At 40.8% G+C, this 17,493-nt stretch overlaps 1 protein-coding gene across 4 annotated transcripts in view; it reads left to right on the top strand.

Moving 5' to 3' along the window:
* The window catches only part of ap3b1a (adaptor related protein complex 3 subunit beta 1a), a 59,773-nt gene that overhangs the window by 32,648 nt on the left and 9,632 nt on the right, over positions 1-17,493 (top strand). For all 4 annotated transcript variants that reach the window (XM_044095678.1, XM_044095679.1, XM_044095677.1 and 1 more), the window contains 5 exons: positions 171-274; positions 9,432-9,660; positions 12,019-12,103; positions 14,118-14,215; positions 16,426-16,564. In XM_044095678.1, coding sequence (XP_043951613.1) covers positions 171-274; positions 9,432-9,660; positions 12,019-12,103; positions 14,118-14,215; positions 16,426-16,564 — 655 coding nt within the window. The remainder of the gene's footprint in view (positions 1-170; positions 275-9,431; positions 9,661-12,018; positions 12,104-14,117; positions 14,216-16,425; positions 16,565-17,493) is intronic.

Below are 17,493 nucleotides of genomic sequence, written 5' to 3'. Positions count from 1 at the left end.
TCTGGAGAACCTGACTGCACTTGGGAGGTGGTTCAGCTGTTTGATTCAGGTGTGTTGGACCAGGGAGACGTCTAAGAGTTGCAGGGCACCGGCCCTCAAGGACCAGGAGTGCCCACCCTTGCACTAACTGAATCAGCGTGGTTTGAGTCATTGTTTCTTTCATTGTTTAGTTTCTGCTGCGCCTCCGAGTGCACCAAAGTCCTCTGTGTTCTCCTCAAGTCTGCTGTCCGACCTCGAAGGCCTCTCTCTCTCCAACGTCTCGTCCGCCATGCAGGTTGGTGCCCACCATTTCCAAACTTTCCGTCTGACCGTGATGCTGTCAGACGGAGTGACATTTCCTCCAGCAGTGTGTGCCGGGACTCGATTGTTCCTTTCTCCCTGACACCACAGCATCAACACGCGATGGCGAAATGAGCCTCCTCTCCCTTGAGGAACATTTCGGCGCCAGACGCCAACTATTGACCTTTCAAGCCTCGCTATATTTATAGCCAGTCGGGACAGCGCAGAAGCTCTCCCCGTTTCCTGTATCTCTTATAGTCTGTCTTTTTCAACCGTCGCTGTCTTTTTGTTCTTCCACACCCTTGAACTCTATTTCTGTGCCTCATCTAGAAGTCCAACTGCTCTGATTCTCTCTCTCTTCCTCCTCTGCCGCCCTCCATCTCTTTCTGTCAGGTGTTGTGTCCCTCGTGTCTCCGCGTTGTGTATATCTGATGGTTGACCTTTCCTGGTGTGACGGCTCCTTTCTCTCCACAGTATGTGAGCAGCTCTTCACATCTGTATGTTTTGTATCCCTTCTCTTCCCCTGGGAGGGGAACGTCCAAACCACTCTCTCAGCTGCTGCTGTGTCTATTTTTCTACGACAAAGTCGGATGTTTGAAAATGCTGCCGTTAGAGGATTTTTTAAATCGCAACAAAATCATGACATGAAATTACTGCAACCTGTTGTTGTCTTTTGTAGGGATATTATGTTCATTTTATTTATGGCTAGACAGTAAATCAATTGACAAGTGATCAAAATCAATTGATAATACTTTTGGTGGAATATTCACTGACTTCCTATCCAGAACTGCACAGCATTGTGGGAGATGTAGGCAGGGGAAAGACTTGATCTGCTCAACCTCTCACAGCCAGTTAAGCTAGGTTGGTAGCATCGACTCATTTGCTCACTCTTTGGTTACCTAGCAACAACCTGTTGAGTAACTTGCAGCAGTAGTTTCATTTTTTGCCACCTTGCCTCATAACTACTGAAAAATTAACATATGGAGAGAAAATTGTGGATAAAACAGTGAAGGTCATGCTACCAGTTTAGCGTTGATATTTAAATCAAAAAACGGATCAATAGTGATCATTGTCTACTGATATGAAATGCTTATATCCTGAGATATTTTTCAGCCATATCGTCCGACTCCACCTTTAGCTATAGTGGAGCAATTCATTATGATACTTTATTAGATTATGAGACCATAGTTCATTCATAGCTGATCGACTTTTTGTAAAAGCTTCAGATCAGATGAATAGATAAATCTGTTCTATGGAGACAAAAAAAAGTTCAGACTTTCTTTTTTTTTTAAACAATCGTAACTAGCGGTACCCTTACTGGCTCTGCAATGTGGAGCTCACTTTTCTCAAGAAGAGAGCATTTATTCTTTTTCTCTAAAATTTCTCAGGGTTGGAGCCAAGTCTGTCGCAGTGAGCAGTATAAGTGATTTAATCGCATGATTAAAGAACTCGATCATTTCCTTTTGCATGATTTTATTTTTTGGTTTTCCCATGTTTCTCTCTCTTTCTGCCAAAAGAGTGGATCACAAAAGGCTTCAGTCTGGCGCACATGGTCTCAACCTTAGTCTGGAAGCCTTGGTTCGATTTCGGGGCCAAAATTGCAACATATGTTACATTTTCAGCTGCTTTGATTCTATTTCACTTTGTCAAACAAACCAAACTTTTTTTTAAAAACTTGTTCCCCTTCTCGCCTGTGGTGGCGCTGTACCAAGAACCACTGAAGGAAGCAACATTAAAACCTCTGAAGAAGACATGAGCTCAACTTCCTCTCACAAAATGTAAACAAAAAATGGAGTAGCGTCAGACTTAATTGGTCGCAGGATTTCTCTTCAGTTTTGTTAAAAGACCACAAGCCATTTCTCCCACTAGTGCTAGACTCTGACGTTTGTTTTGGTTGTATGTACCCAGAATGCCCTGCGTGGTAGTCCACTTCTTACTTTTGGAGCAGTCTCTGGTTCACTTGCCCTTCACATCTGCTTTTGAACCAAACCAGAGTTCACTTCAGTTGATCCAAGACTTAGGTTTTTGCCGAAACAGAGTTAAATTTTTGGGTCCGCATCAGAGTTCGATTATGCCTTCTCAGCTCCCCAAACAAACCGGACTTTCTAGATAAAGCGACCTGGAGTTTGATTAAAGCGGACGACTAAATAGTACTGGTGTGAGCGCACCCCAAATGTTCTTCCTACCGTCCCCTCTGAGCTGATGAGTTTTACGTCCAGTTAGCATGTAATTTGCGTTTGCCCACCACCCCCCTGACTCTCTGCCTTCCTCCCTGCCTGTCAGGATGACTGACAGCTGCTCTCAAACCAACATGGATGCAGCTGGAGTCTTGTTAGTCAGTCTCTCCTCCTCAGGTGAAGGCCAGGGAGTAATGGCGAATAGAAATGCAGATTAGAACAGGGAACTTTTTGCACATCACCATCTGATTTAGAGTCAATTCTATGCATAAATACATGATGGGGCAGCAGAATTCATAGACAAGGGTAAATAACCTCACCTTTTACTCACACACTCGCGTACACACACCAGCTCGTGCATATGCACATTCTCCCACCCCCCATCCACACACACACCCCAACTGGCCCCTGTGTCATTTCTATTTCTCAGCAATCTGCCCACAGAGGCAGCGGTTGTGTCTCAGCTGAGCGCTCGGGCCCTTTTAGAGAATTACTGCATGGTTATCAAAGGCGTTTAGATTAACCCCGGTCACTGTCTTTGACCCACCTCCCTCTTCTGTCTCCTGCTCCTCTCTCCCCTCGTTTCTGCATGCTACCGCTCTCTCTAATAACATTTTGACATCAGGATCTCTCACAATTGCCTCTTAAATTCCCCCCGCCCCATCCACTACCCCCGAACCTCTTCCGACCGCTGTCCGTGTGTGTGCGGCGGCGGGGTTGGGGGGCGAGGGGTGCGGGCGGCCGAGGCTGATAACTTTTCATTCATAATTAGCGGTCGGCGAATGGGGCCGCGTTAGGGGGAAATTGAACTGTCAGCGGCGGGGCGCGGGGCGTTTGACCCCATCACGCCCAGAGGGGCCCATCATAATTTGTTCATTTGGTGTCCATCAGGCGGGCGCAGGCTCTGCCTTCTCCTCCTCCCCCGTCTCTCGCCTCACCCCCATGACCTCCCCGTAGCCCCCACCTCCTCACACGCCGCCGTAAGCTCCAGGGTTCATGTCTAATTATGAATCAGCAGAAGGACCTCTAGTGCCGCGAATATAGCAGCTCCTGCCCTCCAAGCCTCTTGCTGCCACTCAAACTGCAGAGATTGCTTCTTGAATAGGAAGAAATGTCCGCGAGGAAGCGGTCAGTCAGGTGAACCGGCCGCTTGTTATGGAGAACGGACGGGTTTTAAAGCATCTCTTTAGTTGCAAAAATTTTTGAATTTAACTGCTGACTAGGCCTCTCACAATAACAAATTTTGCTGGACGATAAATTCTCCCAGAAGTTACCGCGAGATCGTTCTCAAGTAATATAATGGTAATGGCATAATAACGCAAGGACACATTCTCAAAGATTGATAAACTTTAAATTCTAATGAAAATTTAACACTAGAGCTGGAAGACATTTTGAAGATCCGAAATAAACAAACAAAACAACAAAGGGGCTAGATGAGTATAACGCACCGGTTTTTGGTGGAGAGGAGAAAAACAATAAATCCTGCAAATGGAAATTGTTGAGCTCGTTTTTATTTATCATGCAATTAATTGAGTTATTATTGATTCTGACAGGCCTACTGCTTACACATGTGAATTTGTTGCCATTCAGAACTTATTAATTTTTCATTTCTAAAATTGATAAAGCTCCATTTGTCTTTTACAGTACTGGGTTTCCTCCAGTGCATTATAATCCTAGCGGGCCACCAGGCTTTACTGGATTTCCTTAATCTTGGGAGATCTGCAATCGGCCGAAATTTGCATAAGAAACTGATCTTGCCCACCTCAGCAGGGGTCTGAAAGTCAGCCGCTGTCCTCTTCTGCTCTGCTGTGAGAGGTTTGACTTTTTAAATATCAATGATCAGCCAGAAACCTGCAATCGGTGCATTCCTAATTCATGCTTTTCCCACTGAAATATCATTTTAATGTGAACCCTTTCTGGCTGTACTTGTTCCTCTCTTACCTGTTGCTGCACACTGCAGGTCAGCAGGTAGAAAGATTGCTAGAAAACAAGACAAATTTGACTGTTTAGAAATGCTTGCTTTCATAAAAACATGGATAATCATGGTGTAGAAGCTCAAGGAGCCCAACTCCTCGCTTGCGGTGGCAAGCTAATTGGCATGTTCGTCAAGCATTCAGCCACACTTTTCAGATTTGAAAGCATTTCAAATCCTAGCAGAAAAATTCTAATAAAATTCATTGTCCTTAATGGTTGACTCCATTTGAAATGGTTAAAAATGTAACCTCGGACAGCTTTGATTTTATAAAAGGCTTTCAGGGGCAGTAGTCCAGGGCCCCATTTTTTGGGGGACGCACCAAAGTTGTTTTTTTTTTTGAAAGTATGTTTTGCAAACACTGTACTTTATTTAAAAGTTATCAGCGCATATCACGTGAGTTGTATAAATATTTTGGGACTTTCATGAATAGAAACAATGCTCAGAAAATTTGTAAGACTACTTATTGATGTACTGTAATTTCCATTAGTGAAATAATTTTTCCTTAAGGCCCCAAACTTGGTCCTGCCCACTGGCCCAAATCCTTTTATATCCGGCCCTGACCATCTAAGTATCCAAATACCTGGGGAAAAAGATACAAATTTTAATTGCACATTTACAAATGTACAGCTGCAAATGTTAATATTTTTAGTTTTCATAATGTGGTGGGGTTTTTAGATTAAATTACGTTTCATTTTCATAGGAATTCTTGTTGGTGGAATCTATGCCTCAGGTTCAGTAAATAGATGCATAAAAAGTGTGTGTGGCACTGGATGAAGGACACCCCGGCCTCTGAATATCAATTCTCTATTATTGCTAATCTGCCTTAATGAAGAAAAAAAAATCAAAATTAATCATTTCAGAAAATCTAATTTCCTAAAAAATTGACACAAATGAAGTAATCTCTGTATGTGCGTCCTGGAGAGGCTCCTTGTCAAGTTAAAGTAGGTTTAGGGCGGCCGTGCTAACATTTATTTAATTCAATCTGCAGCCAAGGTCTTTGTGACGCCCCTTCAATTAATTGTCATCTTCAGATCGAAGGGGGAAACGGCCGGGCCCTGAAAATCAAACGCAGGTCTCTCTTATCTTAAGCCCGGCGATTCTTGTAGAGTTTAAAATCCCAAGTGGACAATATCTGCAAAAACTAAAACTGGATTTTTCAATATATATAAACCATGCGTCGCTGTGCACTTCACAGCTCTTTCGTTTCAACGCGAAGCCCGCCTCAATCCTTAGACTTTTTTTTTTTTGAGCACGTCAGCAGGATTTTCAGGTCATTTGCCAGAGAGGATGCTGGGAACGCTGCGTCCGTGCTCTGAAGGTGACTGGCGTGTCTGTGTCATCCATCACTGGAGCTTCCTTTAAGTTGATGCATAATAGAGCCTCTCAATCAACTTCCTCTCTCATTGTCACCTTCCTCCTTTCCTGTCCGGGACCGAGCCTCCGGGCCCAGACCCGAAGGGAAGAAGTGGAAAAACAAAAAAAAACGAGACTGACAGAGAAGTCAAGGTTACATCCCTCTCCCTCTCTTATTTACACTTGAGGTGTTATGGGATTGCTCCGCGCGGCGTAGAACAACAGCGGATGGTGTGTGGGCACTCGTGTCAGCCTTTAACTGTCCACCATGTCAAATTGGTGATAATATGCAGTTTGAAGCGCTGTCCTCATCCCCGTTCAGATAAGAGGGGGACCGGGGGGGGGGACGGCACACAGGAGGACCTTGAAGGTGGGATGTCTCTGTCAGGGAGGTAAATCTCCGTCGTGACGGCCTGGCAAACATTACAGCGGGCTTTATCGACACCGACTGCTCCGACACATCCAAAAGTGGTCCGATAAATTTCCGTGGCGGCGTGACTGCCGCGAGAGACGAATGTTTTTTGTGACCTCTGTTACAGACGCCAAGAAGGTCTAGTGGCAGGAGATGCACGTTTTATTTTAAATTTCTATTTTTTTTATAGTGTCTGTAATCCATCTGCAAGCTTGCTTTGCCTATATTCTTAAAAATAATTACAAATTACTGGTCCTTTGAAGATGTTATGATTGCAGCAAACTCCACAGGTTTTTAATAGAAAAGTCTGAATTCTAGGGAGGCACCGATCCACTTTATTAACTTCCGATGTTGAACCTCAGATATCGGTATCGCCAGACAGTGATCTGATACAGAAATCGGTGCAGAATTGACTTAAAACGTTTTATATGTTTTAACACAGACATAAATGTGCTGAATTGTACATTTATTTGCTAACTCTGCGTTGGTACAGCACACTGCGATACCCTTATAGCTTCACAAGTTTGGTCAAACATGTAAAGACAACACAAATTTAATTTGTTCAGCCAGTGCAATTAGGAATATAATAACCTATGTAAAAAGAAATAGTACAGAAACTGAAACTGATAAAAACAGTAGGTTGACTACAAGCACAATGAAGAAAACTCAGTGGAACAACTTTGTAGCTGTAAGAAAACCAATAATCTGTGAGGCTAACCAAAGGAAAATCTGCAATTTGTGAAGGAGATTAAAGTTTTGACTTGGGAGCGAAACAAGAAGGTTGTATGAACTGATGAGTGCTGTTGAAGCAGATGGAGTGACCTTCATTTTTGTTTTACATGTTTTCATGAAGTAAAGCACTTTGAACTGCGTTGCTGCTGAAATGTGCTGCACAAGTGAACTTAATTGATGTTATTTAGACTGTGTTAATAAGAGACTTAACAAAATCCTTCATTTTGCATCAACATAACAGAACCTTAATGCCGTATAATCAATCTACACTAAAATAGAAACAAGAATGGATCAAAAAAATAAAACCCAAAATTAATAATTGACCCCAAATGACAGATTCTTATCACACCTCTTGGGTTTGTAAGTTTGTAGAGTCTAGTTTGTTTCCAGCCTTTTTATTTTTTGAAATACTTTTCATTTCTCTGTTGTTGTAATTCTCTCGTCCTTTTTGTCGATTGATATATTTGTATTTATTCCCTGAACTCTGAGTGAGTGTCTCCAGGTGATAATACTTTTTTGAGTCTTAATCTTTTTTTCTTTTCTTTTTTTAGTTTATCTTTAGTCTAGTTAAATCTAATTAGTGCTGTCACTCAAGAAAGAAAAGATGTGACTTTTATTGCAGCCGGATGAAAACACCCGTACTTTTTGTTGTGCTTGTTGTTTGCTTTGTTTTGTTTTGAACACAACACAAACACAACGTCTGTTGTTTATGGACATTATGTGATAATTTTCTACTTTAAAAAAAAACAACAAAAAAAACAAGACACCACACACACATTTTGCCTGCTGTATTGTGTTGCCTTGTGTGGGCTGCCTGTGACATCTCGTCTCTCTAATGAGAGTCGAGAATCTCCACACCACGGAGTGCGAACGGCGTTCATCTGCTGTAACAGGATGTTAATTCCACAGATAGAAACTAAAACGCCGCCTCCACCTCCTTTTCTTTTCAGCGCCTCTCTGAGGTAATACAATTTCCTGCTTCTGAAAGGGTAAAAGCTCCTTTTAAACAGCCAGCCAGAGGCAGGGGCTCGGGGCCGAGGCTGGCACTTGTGTTTCTATTCATTAGGGGTGTTTTTATTCAGCCTTCTTTGCCTGAGCATCTGGCCCATTTTCATCTAACTCAGCTGATTGAGGACGTTTCCTCGATGCACTCCTCTTCGCCTTCCAGACTTAACGAAGGCAGAGTTCTTCGCCAACAAGAGGCGCTGTCTAGGTGTTGATTAGATACGTTCAGCTGTGTGAGCGTACGTCGCGTGACGGACGGATATCCTCGTGTCGACCTGGCCTTTAGTTTGGACGCAGTTGCACAATATTGTACGGAATATTGAGTTTTTGCACAAAGCTGCCTCACAAAAAAAAAAAAGTTTATGCTCAAATTTTTTCACAAGATGATGCGCAATCATAATGCGGGATAGGATTGGTGGGATCTGTGATGTTCAGTTTTCAGGTCTGACTCTGGGCTGAAGCAATTCATCATGATTGATCGATTTTTTTATTTTTATTTTTTAAATAATCGTCAACTAATTTAGTCATTAATTAATCGCTACACCGACTCCGTAAAAGGAAAAAAAGATACAATTTTGCTCAAAGAACAACACACCCAGAGCCGTAATTATGTCAAAGCTGTACAAAAAATATACATAAATAACAAAAAACTAAAGTTTTTTTATTCTTTTTAGCTGCAGATGCATCATTTGCTACAAATGATCAAGCGTTCACTAATAGAATGTTATTGCGTCTTAGACAAATGTTTTCCTATTTAATAAAGGTAATTAATCACTTTATTTGCATATGTTACTGTATTTTTAATTTTATGTAAAAACAGCTTAAGTGATTAATTGACGAGTTTGCAGAAAGTGTCAATTTTATTATCCGATTAATCGATTGCTAGTTGCAGCTGTTCTCTGGCTGCAGATTTATGTCTGAACTTTGTGTAGACCCTTTTAACAAAAGAATATCCTTTAATCTCTTTCTAACTCTTGGCTGAATGTTTGGGCTCATTCTCCTTGTTGAAGGAAAACCATTGACTCCTTTTCAGCCTCTAACACATTTTCTTCACTTATTTAGCTCCATCCAACTTCCCATCAACCGTCAACCAGCTTCCACATCCCGGCACAGCATGACTCTGCCACCACCATGTCTAATAGTGATGTTCAGTGTGTGTTTTCATTTTTAGATTTTTGCTATACGTCATACTGACTGAAATTCTGTTTTTGTTGCATTTCTTGATCTTCATGATTGTGTTTGTTCTTGCATTCATTCTGAGATTATATTAGGAAGTGGTGGACTCGGGTTACAATTACGCATTTCAAATTTCAATTTGTAAAAAATAAATAAATAATGTAAAATTACACATACTTTTCAATTCTCGCATGCAGCTTTGTGTCATAGACTCTCAGTAAAATGCAATACGTTGACGAAATGTGTAAAGACTTCTCTAAAAGAATCGATGTATCATGGCTGCTTGTTTGTGTCACTGATTTTTATTCCAATCTCTCTCCAGGTCACTACTTCATCGTTTGGCCCCGTGAAAACCTACGAGCTGCTCCACCATATGACGGGAAAAGGCTTGTCGGCCAAGTACCATTTTCCCCGGCAGCCGTGCTTGTACCAGCCCAGTATGGTTGCGGTGCAGGTCATCCTGACCAACAGCTCAGATCACAGCCTGGAAGAGATCCATATAGGAGATCAGAGCCCAGCCAGCCTGAATGTCCACTGCTTTAACACTGTTGGTGAGTCGCTTGCACACAAAAAACGCCAACTACAGTTTGTTACTCTGTACATTGGTAGCAACAGCATGGAAATGCCTCCTCTGACTGGACAGATGCTTTGTATGAGTTTGTTAAAGTCACTTTAAAAAAAAAAGTCCACATTTGCTTTAAAGGGGCACTATTGTTTAAAATTTACTTTCTTTTTTTAGCTTTACATCGTGCTATAATGTTAGTCTGTCCTCAAAAACATACCTGGGGTGTTGCTTTGATTCTTTCATGCATGTCTAAGAAATTTGTCAATCTCTATGGCAACCATTCAGCTTTGGAAAACACCTGGGTGGACCTAGCTCCGCCTCCAAGACGCAGCTCCTCCTCAGAGCTACAGTTTGTGAGCTTCTGAGTTTCCGACTCCTGAATTCAGCTCCTTCAGACTAGTCAGCAGCAATTAGCAAACACCTGCGGAGCTACATGAGCTACTTCTCAGAGCAACGATTGTATAAATGTTTTTAAAGGGTTAAAAGAGCAGCCATGCTTTGGGCGAAACTGACAAATTTAAAAACTACTGGCGAGCCACAAAATTAATTAAATAAAAAATACAAAATTAGTTAGTGATTTATAGGTTTTCCTGCTCAACAATAAACACATTTCATGAAACTTGTATGTCATTAAAGATCAAACACATAAATAGGAATTCTGACTTTTGCTTTATTAAAAAAAATAATAATAAAGATAACTTGCATTAGCTTTCTATTTCGTTGGCCGATCAAAATCACTTCATGGGCCACAAATGGTCCCCGGGCCACACTTTGGACAACCCCTACTCCATGCGAGTGGCTTATTGGCTCGTGTTTTCCAGACGGATCTAAAATGATCATCAAATCGTCAAATACCCTCTAAGCCCATTTAGCCTACTTAAAAAAATTAATAAATAAAAACAGCCAACGACTAATCACCAGATCCAATCAAATCACATTTTCAATGATGTCGATCAGGAGAAGAAAATTGACACGCCGTCCCCAGTTTTCCGTCTGATAAACTGTACCTTTAAAACCTCTGGTGCGTGCGGGCCCTGAACGCACCGCGAGACAGAAGCGGTGCGCGGTGAAGCATGCTAAAAGCGCCCTTTGCAGGGGATTGATTGGGCATTGAAGGAACTCATGCAGCCAAACGGTGGGTAATTTGGATCGATCGAGTGTGGGTACGGTGAGCCGGAGGCTGGCTTTAGTTTGGATGAACTGCAGGGGGATGAATACAGACAAAAGCTTTATGTTGAGCTGCTTTGTGTCTGTTTGCTGAAGGATGATGATAATCAGAAAATTTGCTCTTTTCTGCTGCCTGTCACATTATATCAAGGTGTTTACTTTTGTTTACTTTTGAGTGATGTGTCTGCTGGTTATGTGGAGAGAGGCATCCTTAAGCTCATCACAATAAGCAATAAAACAATTGGTCAGGAAATAAATTTAAAGGAGCGCAGTAATTTCCATTTGGACAACAGTCGTCAATAAAACGCTCTCCTTTAAAGTAACTGAAAAGCCGCCATTCTGAGAAACTCTGCAAACGTTTGACACCCAGTACAAAGCAGTCTGCACTACCTGCCACTTTTGCCTGTTTTCACTGTCTCAGATGAATGACTATTTTAGTTTTTACAAACTTCATAATCTGTTTTAATTGTTGTTTTGTTTGTTTATTTTGGATATTTAAAATGTTTTCGGATTCCAAATTAAACATCTTTATAAATTAAGTTATTTTGGATATTTGAGTGTGTGTACCTGGATTATTAGGCTAATGTTGTTATTATATTGGTTGTAAATGGCTGTAATGGTCTCAAAACTACAATATTATCATGTATCGCAATACGTTCTGGGACAATTTGTTATCCAGCAAAGTTTACCGAGACGAGCCTAGGGATCCCATCATGCAAATAAAGAAAAGAAATATCATCGTTAATCAGCAGTGATCACGTTTTCTAACTTGGGTTAAAGTCGCTCCAAACTCCATGTGTCACTTTAAGATTCTGATTCTCTCCAACATTTTTAAACTCCTCGTTTATTCAACTCTACCTCGGCTCTCCTGATGCTGATTTAGTCCTTGACGGCTCTGTTGCTTTGGAAAGATGCTTCTCTTTTGTTTTTCTTCTCTCTCTTTTTTTTTTTTTTTTCCTCTTCAGAGGCTGAATTTGTCGAGAAAGGAGATTGAAGGATAGATTTCTCACACGTGGCGGCCTTGCTTTGCGACGTAGAAAACGCACGCTGTGTAGACGCTTGTCTGTTCCACTCCGCTCTCCCTTCCCTTCATCCCCCTCCGCGCCGCACGCCCTGCCCTTGGAGCTCACTCTCTCTCCTCGTGTTTTTCCCCCTCCCCTTTACTTCCACTCTACAGAGCGGCTGGAGCCGGGGGCCTCGGTGAGCGTGTCCCTGGGAATCGACTTCAGCGACTCCACACAGGCAGCCAACTTCCAGTTATGGTAAGATAACAGGAAGCCCTGAAAAAACAAAAAGAAAAACTCACCTGTATGACTGTTTGAATCAATTTCGCCAACTGCTGGTTTTGCCTCTCTTGTTTGTTCTTGCTGTTATTTTTTTTTTTTCCTTTTTGTTCCCCCCCCCCTCACTTTGCCTTCGTTCCCAGGTGAGACATCAACCGCGATTGATCCCCTTTCACTGGGATAACAATTATTCCCCCCTCCCCTTCCACTAATCAGCCCCAACCCAAATCAGCCCGCTGAATACCATTGGCACCGCTGCTCAGCTGATCAATAACCTTATCAGAAAATCTGTCCGAGATGGAGAGGACGGATCAATCCGCTCCAAAATTCTATTCACAGAGCCATCGGTTTGGTCGGCAACCAGAGGAGAAACATTTCCAAAAGAAGGGAGGAGGGACGCAAGGCTGCTCAAAATACACAATGCGTTATGTTCCATGGGTTCCTTCACGTTAGCATTAGCATCAGTTTAAACTAAAAGGCATTTTAACTGCTCACTTATATATATATATATATATATATATATATATATATATATATAATACGTTATGTTGAGCCATTTAAGCCAGAACGTTAGCGAACATATTTGAACATAAGCAAATCATTTCCTACAAATTTTATCGATCTATAAATATTTTGCAAATATTTTTAGAAATATCCATCTGTTTTTTTGTTGTTGTTGTTGTTTTTTTTAATAAATATAGGCTTCCCCAAAGCACAAACTGTGTTTTAAAGATTTTGTATTAATTGTGGAATATTCCACATTTGATAGAAATATGTTTAAGTTTGTTTTCACACTTTTCTCAATGTGATTCTTGTGCTGGTAAAAACCCCAAAACAAATAATTGGAATGTAGTTTCATTCGCTGATGTGTGTTTTAATGATGTTCTGCTTAATGTAAAGTTTTTCCACTTCCGTTTAAATCTGATTCAGGTTTTGAAGCGCACATACTGTCCAGACTCTCTAAAATCTGGGAATTAGCCCTTTAGTTTGGTTCTAATGAAAAGCCATGTTTGGATGCTAGCTTTAGCTTTAGCATCATTAACCAGCCACTTCGTACGGAAACATTTTCTTAGATCTGTCAAATAATTTTCTGTTACAGTTGTATAAAAATGTCATAGAAATAGTTTGTTTTTATTTTTTTATCTCTGAAGTTATGTTAAGAATGTTTAAACACACCTTTATCATCAAATGTTCATTCGAGCTTAGACTTTTTTTTTTACCAACCAAATTGGACACAAAAAGTAAAAATTGGATAATGTTTGTGTTACACCCTTTCTTTATAATCATCCCAAAACGCTGCTTCAAGGTCCAAGCAAACACAACATAAACATAAATCATGTTTATTTGTCAAAAAATGTCAAAATATTTTTGCATTATTTCAAGAAATCCATGAAAGTGTACAACAGAAGATAATATTTGGGGTTGATTAAATGTTCAGTTTATTATTTATATGCAGCTCGTCATACCATGGCTTCATTTATCACCAGTAGTGTGAAAAATATACATACCAGGAAACAGTCATTTCATTATTATTATTATTATTATTATTATTATTATTATTATTATTATTATTATTATTTGTGGTGCAGTTGCTGTGGAAATTAAAGGCCGAGCCCTACTAAAACCGATCTGGTTGTTGGTAACTTTTTGGACAAAATCTAAAAACTTGAACTCTTTAGGAAGCACTAAATGTTCTCATTTGTGACTGTGCATTGTTGACCGCAGTACAAGGCCGTGTAGCACGCTGCTTTGAAGTAACACTCTACGGGACGGAGGGTTTTAGGACAAATGGGTAATTTAATTAATCCGCATTATGTTATATGAGTGCAGTTCCAAATCTAAGAAAGTTAAACTTTTTAGATTGATCGCATGGGTCAATGTTGACGGCCCTGGTCAAGGCATTCTCTCGACAAAACAATCCAGGGTCCAGTAAGGAAGGCGTTTTTTTGGGGGGGGTTTCAGACTCTTTGTAATTCTGTTTGTCCCTCCTCAGCACCAAGGAGGACCAGTTCAGCGTGTCCATTCAGCCCGCCGTGGGAGAGCTGTTAATGCCCAGCACCATGAAAGAGCCGGACTTCTGCAGTGAGCAAAGTGAGTGCATTGTGTCGTGCTTTTCTTTTTGAAAACGTGAAGAAATGCGTCACAGTCCAACAGATTCTCAGAGACGAGCTCCGTAATCCTGATCCATGGTGGTTTTAACTAAATGAAAACCTGTGGTATTGAGCTTTCCCCTCAGTTTTAATATTTGCTGACACAGAGTCTCAGTCCAAGTTTGATGACTTTACTATTTTATGCTCCTTGGATCAGGCAGAAGTATGTGAATATGCTACTCGTCTGTTTTCAATGTATGGGAGCCAGAGAACTGCTAGACTGAATCAAATGAAAAATCAGTCTAGTGAGCGGTGACGGCGTGTTGGGGCAGTTCATCAGTGGGCTACTCTGTTTTTGTGTTGAAAAATGTCCAAAGTAACAACAATTGGGAGGTGCACGAGCTGGCATCATAATTTGAAAATAATATTGTGAGGCCAACAGGCAGGTGCAGGGACGATGCAGTTGTTGCAGGCTTATAATACACTGGGGGAAACGCTGGGCCTAAATTATCCAACCCGACCCGAGCCCTTAGGCCTTGTGTCCGAGCCTTACCTGACGACTTAACTTAAATTATAGGCTTATGCCCACAGTAAACACGTTATTTTTAATGAAGATATTTTTGATTTAGTTTTTAAACTATAATTTGAGTAAGCGGTGTAAATTCTCCCATTTGCTGCTTCTGTTTAACATCTTTCAGCTCTGTTTCTGGTCACTTGTTGCAGTCGCAGTCTGAGTCAAGTGCAAATCTTCTGGGATGTGTGATGGGAGCGGAGCTGAGCGGGGCGCGCTGAGCGGGGCGCGCTGAGCGGGGCGCGCTGCGCTTGATACAGTCTACTGAACTTCTACACCTTAATTTCTTTTGTCTGTCAACAGGGCAATCTATCTAATCTCCCAGTTAGACCTTAATAAGTGGAAAACGTCTTTTCCAAATGTTGGTTCGGGTCGGGCTCGGGTCATAAATCTAAACTCCACATTTCACTCTGATACAGTCCTGCTTGTGATCACTGTGGGCTTGTTTTTTATTTACACCACCCACTCTCACATAAACCCTATTAACCATATCTGTTTACACGTGCATAGAGTAACAGTAACAAAATGTCTACAGGCTTCCAGCTCATCCATATCCTCTGGATGATGTGGTGCCTTTGGGAGCGGAGAGGAACGCCTCCCACCCGTCAGCGAGCTTCTGAGTGCTGCTAAATGCTGCTTCTGCATTAATTAACCTCATTCATGATTGTCTGAGCTCAACTGCACTTAGATAAAAAGCAAAGGGAGATTTAAGATGAAGTAGCAGCCTATTCATTCGGACCATTTTCTCTCAAACAACTGTACTTTAATGTATACCATTGGAGGGAAGTCAATAACTTATTTCAGGTAATAGGTTTTTATTGTATGTGATGGTGGGACCACTTTCATTTCTACCTAAAACGTTCCTATTTGTCTCAATTCGTTTATTTAAATCCTCTCCCATTACTCGGCACGGATGAACTCTCCTTTTTTGTTGGTCTTTTATTGTTTACTTTTGCTCTTTTACACACGATAGATTATATTCGCGTGCTGAAAGCTTGTGGATGGTTTCATTATTCAGTTCTGTACTTTTTGAGATGGACCAATCAGAATTTCACGGCCGATCTCAAAGATCTTCAGCCGCCGATACCAGTTCTGGCAGATTCCAACCTATTCTATAAGAAGGTGTTAAAAAAAAAAAAAAATGACATTGAAAATTATTTTTATATCTTTGATGTGATTTCATGCTTCTGGGGAATTTCCGTGAAACAGTGTTAAATAATAATAAATAATAACTTTTATTGATAATTACTGCTGCTAGCGTTACTGAAACCACACTTCATATAAGCATCTGACTGATTCTGAAAAGCTAATGCTGCGTTTTCCCTCAGTTTAGACATCAGTACTGAAAAGTGTTGGTGTGATCTGGTAGTGCTTGGGATGTGGTGCATTCACCCCCTTTGAAAAAGATAGTATTTTTGAGTTACTTATCAGCTTGTCAAGGATTGACTAAGCTATAAATTTGCTGACTCTGGACACCAGCCAGTTTCTCTGTGCATCTGTAAACCTGCGGATGGATCCTCTTCAGCTTCCACTTCGATTTTCATCAATTTCAAATGTAAATTAGCACATAAAATTAAGTTCTTTTTGTTGTTGTTGTTGTTTTTGTGATTTTTCTGAGCAAATATTTTGCATCTTCTCAGAAAAGCTCATGGGCATGAATGAGACTTCAGCAACCATCGCCATGGCAACTGCCAACACCTCCAAGCAGAACATCAGCAAGCAGGTCCTGTCGGTGGCTAATGTAGGAGTGGTTTCATCTGACCAAAACAACCTTCAACGGTAAAACACACACACACACACATTTCACCTGCATTCACTTCTCTTGTGAAAACGTGTGCATTTATTATATGTCTTATTGTGTCTTGTTATGTATGTAATGATGCTTACATATAGCTTGTTATAAATGTGAGAATGCTCATTTATTTCAGTCTAATTAGTTTTATGCAGTGGTTTCCAAATGCATGGCTTTGAGTAGGTTTTGTTTCTTAGTGATTGCAGTACTGCAGCTGTAATCACACAGTTTAAAAGTTGCGTAATTTCTTAAATTAGTCACCAAAGGACTTCTTAAACTGAGCAGGGAAAAATACAGATTCATTTAACTATTGAAATTTTTTAATGTTGCACCCCTTTATAGGGGGAAAAAAGTTGACACATCTCGGAAACTTAAAATTGTAAACTTTTTGCCAAGAAAATAAAGTACCCTCAGTTAGATTGGAAAGAGAGCATTTGTGAACGTCTTCCAGAAACACCAGATCCATTGTGTGCTTGGTAAACTCTTGGATCTTGGACACTCTGCAGCTCCACTTACTTCCATAATTATTACTCAGTTTTGTTTTTTTTTTGACCGGGCCTTTTAGATTATTGATCGGCTGCTGTTTTGTAACCTGGCATCATCTATTTCCATAGCCTCTATGTAAATAGATGATATTGGTTGCATTAAGTTAAATGCAACCAGTTCCAGATTAAAGGGATGCAGACAGCTGTTGCATTTATTTTTTACTTTTCACAGAAACATTTTCCGTCACAGACATGTCCTGTCTCTGTTGATCCATTGAATACCATCCTACTGATCTACTTTAAATCTGGAATAAATGTCTAAAGGAAATCCAAACTTTTCTTTTAATTACTATTATTATTATTGGATATTTCTTCAGGCGTCCTTTTGAATCGAAAGTTTTGCTAAAGTGTGTTTCTGTCAGAGTGAAGGT

Source organism: Gambusia affinis, linkage group LG17, assembly GCF_019740435.1.
Source record: "Gambusia affinis linkage group LG17, SWU_Gaff_1.0, whole genome shotgun sequence".
NCBI lineage: Eukaryota > Metazoa > Chordata > Actinopteri > Cyprinodontiformes > Poeciliidae > Gambusia > Gambusia affinis.
This window is presented reverse-complemented; position numbering and strand designations above follow the sequence as displayed.